At 35.3% G+C, this 7,483-nt stretch overlaps 1 protein-coding gene across 4 annotated transcripts in view; it reads left to right on the forward strand.

The window, feature by feature from the left end:
• The window catches only part of LOC113231253 (beta-1,4-N-acetylgalactosaminyltransferase bre-4-like), a 29,588-nt gene extending 23,920 nt beyond the window's left edge, over positions 1–5,668 (forward strand). For 3 of the 4 annotated variants that reach the window (XM_026465487.1, XM_026465484.1, XM_026465486.1), the window contains exon 8: positions 4,635–5,668. In XM_026465487.1, the coding sequence (XP_026321272.1) occupies positions 4,635–4,842 (208 nt within the window). In that variant the 3' untranslated portion in view covers positions 4,843–5,668. Of the gene's footprint in view, positions 1–2,431; positions 2,528–4,634 lie in introns of all 4 variants that reach the window. The other variant, XM_026465485.1, reaches the window with a different exon arrangement.
• The last annotated feature ends 1,815 nt before the right edge of the window (positions 5,669–7,483 follow it).

A 7,483-nucleotide genomic window follows, 5' to 3' on the forward strand; every position in this document is an offset into this window, starting at 1 on the left:
TGATGCCTACAGCGTCCGTAGCATTGACGTCAGTGGTGCGGCGTAGCTCGTAGCAATGGTACGTTGGTAAAGTGAAAGGTGTACCTTAGTTTCGTCGCTTGCCTCCAATGACTTCGTGGCGCATCGGCACAGTGACCAACTGACGACAGCGCGCTCGCAGGGGCGATGGTTCGAATCCAGCCACTCAGCAGGCCCGAAAATATTCGTTTTTCAGAGTTGTTTTCAAAATAGATTTGTCTCACTCTAGGACGTCCCACAAGGAGGTGTCTTCAGGTAAGAACACCACAAGAGTGATAAGGAATTGAAATTAACACCTTTAACCAATCACAGTTTACTTGTAAATTAAAATATCAATAAAACACTGTAACTAGCGACACACGTCCACGCCAGACGGTTGTCTACGGTCGAATGTTTTGAAATTACCTTTTTATTGTTTTGTTCTTTCTATCTGTTTTCTCGTTTTGACTACCGTTTTCGACATGCTTACTGAGGGTGGCGGCGCTGTAGTTCGCTGACGAAAAAACTAAACAAACTAAAGAGAAAGTAAACTAGTTCTTGACAGTCGTCTTCATAAAGTCTCAAATTCATTTAAGGGTAATGTATTACGCTTCTATAAGATTCCGATTTATACTCAAAATTTGTCATTGACGTGGTTTAAAACTACTGTGAAACAAAAACTTTGTAGTAAAGGTTTACTATACAGTTTCTGCGTACTTGGATGACAAAAATCCGTGGCAGTGACCCTGTTTAGCTCTTTCAAGTATTCTCGATCTAAGATGTTGAAATTAAATATTGTAATGATAAATGTGTTGAAATGTACATTTACAAAGAGCAAGCCCTAGAGTTTCTTACTCATTCTCCTCAGGGGAATCTGCCTTACGTTACGAATGAGCATATATATATTTTTTTATATAATAATAAGTAACAGGATGAACAAGTCGAGTGCCTGGTGGTAAGCGACACGCCTGTCTCTAACAGATGCAGTCAAATCAAAATCAAAATAATCTTTATTTCATAGGTAAGCATTATTACACTTGAAATCGTCACACAGGTTAAACTCTACCGTTCATTCTTCTCAGATTCCTCTGAGAAGAATGAACAAGAAACTCTATGCCACTCAGAACCTCAAATCACAAAGATCGGAGAGGCTCTGCCACTTCGCCCGACGCCTTGAGACATAAGTTGACAAGTCCCATGTGCCTGTAATTTCACCAGCACCCTTAGGCTCAACTCACACTGGCGCAGAGTCGAAGCATCGCGTCGTGTCCTGTTTTTCAACTCCACCGCGCGTCGACTCGCGTCACCGCTCGATTCCATATTTGCAAAACACAAATTTGTACCTTAATAATTGGAAAATATAGATGAATATGCTATAGGCGAAAAACATGACGCGTCGCGATGCTTGAACTCTGCGCCAGTGTGAGTTGAGCCTTACCCTTTAAAATCGGACCGCAGTAATGCTCACATTACTGCTTGGCGGCAGAAAAGGTAAGATGGCAGTATTGCCATCCTAAATGACAAATTATCAAATAACCGCTTTAAATAGCAAAAAATAGATCACAAAATTCTCTTTTAAAAACAGATAAAATTAATTAACGTGCTCGACTTATCGGAACTTGCCCTAACAATGCATAGTTGAAATATCATTAAACTCTTTCAATATTCTAAAACTGTATATATAATAATAATAATAATAATAATAATAATTTTTGTAAAAAATATATTATAACAAAATTAAGTCGATAATTACACAAGTGTGAAACTTGGGTTCTTGGTACACTTTTTTAAACAACAATTGTAACCGACTATTCTCATATCGAGTTCTTAGGTTTTCGCGATTGCTACACATAGGAAATGAAACTATTTACCGGATTTAAATCGCGTACATTTGTTTCTTCAAACAAACCAACGTTTCGGGCCCTTTACAGGGTGGTTTGCATCAATATTAGACATAACTGGTTGAAGGTTGTACCACCTCAGTCAACCGTGACCATGAGACCTCTAAAGGGCCGGAAACGTCGGTTTGTTTCAAAAAACAAATATACGCGATTTAAATCCGGAAAATAGCTTCATTTCCTATGACTATTCTCAGTTTAGCAAAACAAGCTACTCTCCCATTAATACTACCCAAGTTGTACAGTCAAGAGTACATAAGGTTTGCCACTTTGGACTTTAAACCATTCCTATCGCAAGCGATATAGAGTTGACATTATATATCAAGCGTCAATCTTTAGGTAAAAAAAATATTTTGTCACCGCGTTTTAGTTAGCAGTTCTACTAAAGTAGAACAGTAGAGTTTAATCAGTGTGACGTTGTCAAGTACAATTTGCTTACCTATGAAATAAAGATTATGTGACTTGGACTTCTACCTTCTTAAATGGTCAGTAGCGGCAGCTAGTCGCAAACATTTAAATTTATTTTATTTTTTCAGATTAAGACACAAGGGCTACTTTATATCACGATATTCAAAGTCTATAGCTCGATACATAATGCTACCACATGTGAAGAGGAAACCTGTTCTTGCTAAGTTGGATATATTTTATTTTAACACCGCAACGTAATCAAATTTATGAACGCGACATATTTTCCATATACATTCAACAGCACGTAGCTTAGTTGACATTGTTAACAGTATTGGAACCCGTACCGTGCATAATTTTGTTTAAACAGGATTATTTGCAAAAAATAATAACAACATCGTAGGACTATTTTACTAACATCATAAATTATAAATGTTGTTGAAACACATTGACTTACAATTATATGGACGTCGGGTCCGCGCTAAAAAGTGTCCGCACTTGTAAGGCGCTAAAATCGTATACAGAGCGCGACACTCCGCTTTAGTCTTCATTTGTTCTACGGACAGCGCGATACTGCGATGACATAACAATTTAAATTTCGAATAGGTTGACTTGGGACATTTTTCTCGTGGTTTTTGTATTAGACCCGTCGTCCATTTATTTGTAAGTCAATGTTGAAACATAATAAATTTACCAAAAATAAACTTTCACCTCACTAACTCGGAAAGGCTTTCATTCTCATTAGAAATCTGCTCAAAACCGTTTATTCCACGCTAGCGTGGAAAAGGTTTTTGAAATTCGAACTTGACGATGGACTATGGTGTACCTAACTTTTTCTTTCGACAAAAAAAATATAATGACACGTTCAACTACGCGATTTATCGGACAGTATTTATTTATATAAATCCGTCGATATATTCTTATCATTGTTGACATTACATTGACGATAACTAATGTTGTTTATAAACTTTTTTATACTTTTTTTTTTATAATTTGTTATACTTCTAATATTTCTTTCATCAACCATTTTTCTTACACAGTGACAGTACAGTGAGGTGAAAAGTTGTGTGTTTCGCTTTGCAGAAAAGTTGTTTTGCGTCTCGTCTCTTGAAACCCTCGCTACGTTCAGGATTCAATTTTTTCTTGGAATCTTTCGATTACTCAGGTTTCAATACACGTACTCGCGTCAAACAACAACGTTGCAACCTTGCATAACAAATAACTATTAAGTTTTTGTTATGCTATCTGACATTTTATTGGATATGTATTCTTAGCAACGCCTCCCGTTTGCTGTCAATCATGAAAATAGTTTTGATGGTGGAGGCTGTTTTTTTCGCTATCGCGCAGAATTATTATTTAGAGCGATTTATTTGAACGAAAGTAAAATCTTATGAATTAATAAAAGTCATTGTGCAAAAGTTATTGTTTATGATGTTATTTATTAATATAGTCGTGCGAGGTTGATAGTATTTTACAAATTAACCTGTACGTCATATAACAAAAAGACATCTTCGACACGTAACACGCCCGCCCGCCTAATAAATACGAACAAGCTTCAAACTGGCCAAGAACAACACGAACTAATTTTTACTATAGTTACCATACCAACTATGACAGAAGATCTACCTCAGTATAATAGCTACCGTGGTAGTGACAATATCTACATAGGTAGAGTGGCGTGCAATTAAATGTAAGCGTTTACACTTTCGAATATATACTGTAAATATTTTAGTAGACGTTTCAAAATTAACTACCTTGTGTTGTGATAAAAGTTATGTAATCACGACAGTGTTTTAAAAAAGATACACCGCTATTTTAAAGAGAAGCAAATAATTTACAATCAAAGAAAAATATACACTCCCTGTTTTCTATACAGGGTGTCCCAAAACTCGATGTAAAGCAGGCACCGGGCAAGAGGTCAATTTATATCAGTGCTGGTAAAAATAAAATAAAAAATGTATGTCACTTACTTTTGTGATAATAGACATATTTTTGAAAATGTTGACAATCGTCCGTACCCTTAAACCACACTTTTAGGTACTCTCATTACAAATTTTTGCTTTGTTTTTTTATCGGAGGCACAAATCAAACAAATCAAACAAACAAAACAAAAAAAACAACTTTAATACTTCATATTCAAAGATGACCCATTTAGTCAGGATTTCAAAATGGTTTACAAATTATTGTAATTGCGAACACAATATTAGATTTATGTTAATATACGTCAATACCACGGCAGCCATACTAACAAGGATATCTTATACACGAGACAAAGCGTACGTGCTAATTAATATACAAATAACAAAGTTGTTGACACAAGTGTTTCTTTTTCAGCCGTGCTCGTCTCAAACACACAATAGCTAACTACCCTCATGACGGGTTGAATAACATCCAGTATCACTTGGTTGGCACAATGGAGAATAATCTCTACACTTTAATACAAATTGATGTTGACAAATATCTACACCAGATGGAGTTATCGCCCCAAAATAAAATTAATTCAAATGAGAGCACGAAGTACAGAAACAAGAGAGTTATATGACAATATAAAAATAGAATAGATAACACCAATATACTGCGATTTTTGTTTCTGAATTATCAATATCATTTTTTAATATTACAAAAAAAATTACAAATCACATGGTTCAGTGCTCATACTCGTCAAAAATCACGCCTCTAACTGATCCCGGTACAAACGTGCCCGTCATGCTAGCCGCATTTACTCGCATACAGCATGGACAATCTTTGGGCCAAGAACAACCGGCGCGGGAGTCATCTCCACTCTCTCTTAGCCGGCCATCGATTTCCGCTACAAACTTTTTGTATCGCTACCCCAACAACCCGCCGCCGTCTCAACAGCGAGCTAAACGAAAATGTAGCGATTTACCAAATTACGATATTAGTTTTGTTTCTTGCGAGCAGCGGTCTCAGCAGCTGCACCAGCGGAAGTCACTGTGCCACTGAGATGCGAAGCTGCAAATGTGCTAACACATGTCGCATCCCACTGGAGACACCTACCCCTCTCCCACGGCACCAGAGTTATGTCGCCTTTTCCCATCTGATCGACTGAGACCTGGAGGTTCCAACATGCGTGGAATATTTGCTGAAACTTGAGCCCGACGGATGATTTCGTTTAAGGCATGATGCCGTTGAATTTTCTAGTTGTTTTTGACATAAAAATTTTATTTATCTACAAAAACTTGCTTTTTGTGGTCAAGACAACGAAAAGTTGAAATTTTGCGTACCATTAAGTAAACGTACTAATTTTCGTGAACAAATTGAACACACATTTCTACCCTCTGCCAAATATTATTATTCTTAAATTGATTATGCAACTCGTAGGCTGCCTGGAAAAGAATGGAGATAAGGCCTGCCTATTGTACCATATTGATGGATTTTCCATATTTAGTTTATAAGTGCAATAAAATGTATTTGTGTTGTATTGTTACTTTTTTTGTTACACCACACGTGTTTTAAAAATTCGCTTCGTTTTAAATTTTCACGAAATAGTCTTTAAACAATATATTTGTTTTGTTTCTTGAGATTTTAAAATATCTTTAAGCTGTTTTGTACAGAAAAAACAATTATTAATGTCTTTGTCATCAGTGGATTTTATTTACACCAAGGTTTACAATCTTCTGTTTAAATATAGTAAAAAATATTTGTTATTTATTATCAAACACCTAAGGAACCAGTGAATGCTATTATTCATTTGTAAATAAGAAGGAAATGTTTATTTAAATGTAAATTTAAATTCATTAAACTAAATTCATAATTTGATCATAAAGTTTGATTATATATTTATACACTGCAATAAAAATTTTTGAAAGGCCTAATTCGCACCATTGTTGTAATAAGGCCACATAAGCAAAATGACAACTTTTCAGGGTTACAGGTATGGCAGCTATTTTCCAGTCTTCTAAGTCCTGAGACACAGTCCTCAATGACATACCTGTTACAGAGGAGATAAAAACAGAAAATGGCATTTATGTCTATGTATATGTAGTGTGTTTCTTTATGGTTTGTCAACATTTTCTAAAAGCATCCGAAATGTGACCAGTAGGTATGCAAAAAAATGTGCAACATTCAACATCCATCTGAAGTTACAAACATTATTATGTCGTGTTTCGTAGTTTCGTTTTAAGTTTGCTACAAGTGCTAAGCACGTTCATTGATCTTTTCGATATGCGTGAACGCAATTTGTGATTTTCAAATTAAAAAAAATATTCATAATGTTTCACATAAGACCTCCTAGGAAATTATGGAGAACGCTAAATCTGTATCCTCAAACCAAACGTAAGTTTTTTTGATAACGTTAATTTTATCGAAAGTTTCTGGAATTTATTTTTATTTACTTACGTTATCAACACAAATACTGATACATAGAACAATATTTTATAAACTAAGCTATGTAGTTGAAATATGCCATTTATAATAATTTTGTTTATAAGATATCTGGCACAAAATTTTACGTTATTTTTTTTATTAAATATCACGTATAGTAAAATCATACTACCATGTTTTTTCAATACTTTCATATTTTTCTCACAAGTGGCGCTGACGGCATAAAAACCGTTTACACCCAATACAAATTGCAACAAGCACATAGAGGAATTCTTAAGACCTGCTAAATCAGAACTCAGTTGGTAAAAGCGGTGACCCCGGTGTGGCAACAGTCGCTGCTTCGAAAGAGTCTGTTAGTCAGAGTGAAGGAATTCTTCTCTGTGTTGTTCGACCGTTGTTAATAAAAAATACGTGTTCACATTTTTAACTTAGTTCGGTTAGTTTCTTATATATAAAAATAATACGAATATAACAAATTTTGTATAAGTGAAATTTCTCTCCTGAGAGTTGTCATTATGCTGATATGACCTTATTACAGCATAGGTGCCAAATTAGTACACGTGCATAAGTAAACTTATAATCTTGGTTTTGTCCAGTGGTTTATCACTTTTCGGTTTCCGTTAGGCATTTAAGGTTATAAAATACGATTACGAAGTTAATTACACTATGGGACACTCGAATTTAGAACCTCACTAGTCACAATTAAAACCTGATCAAAGTGGTCGATTACGACCCCTTATAAACTACCAACTATAACTTTTTTTTGAGGCATTTCAATTCGCACCCTATGTACAATAAGGCCATATCTGCAGAATGATAACTTTTCAGGAGAGAGGTTT

Source organism: Hyposmocoma kahamanoa, unplaced genomic scaffold (genome assembly GCF_003589595.1).
Source record: "Hyposmocoma kahamanoa isolate Upper Pololo Valley unplaced genomic scaffold, ASM358959v1 65, whole genome shotgun sequence".
NCBI lineage: Eukaryota > Metazoa > Arthropoda > Insecta > Lepidoptera > Cosmopterigidae > Hyposmocoma > Hyposmocoma kahamanoa.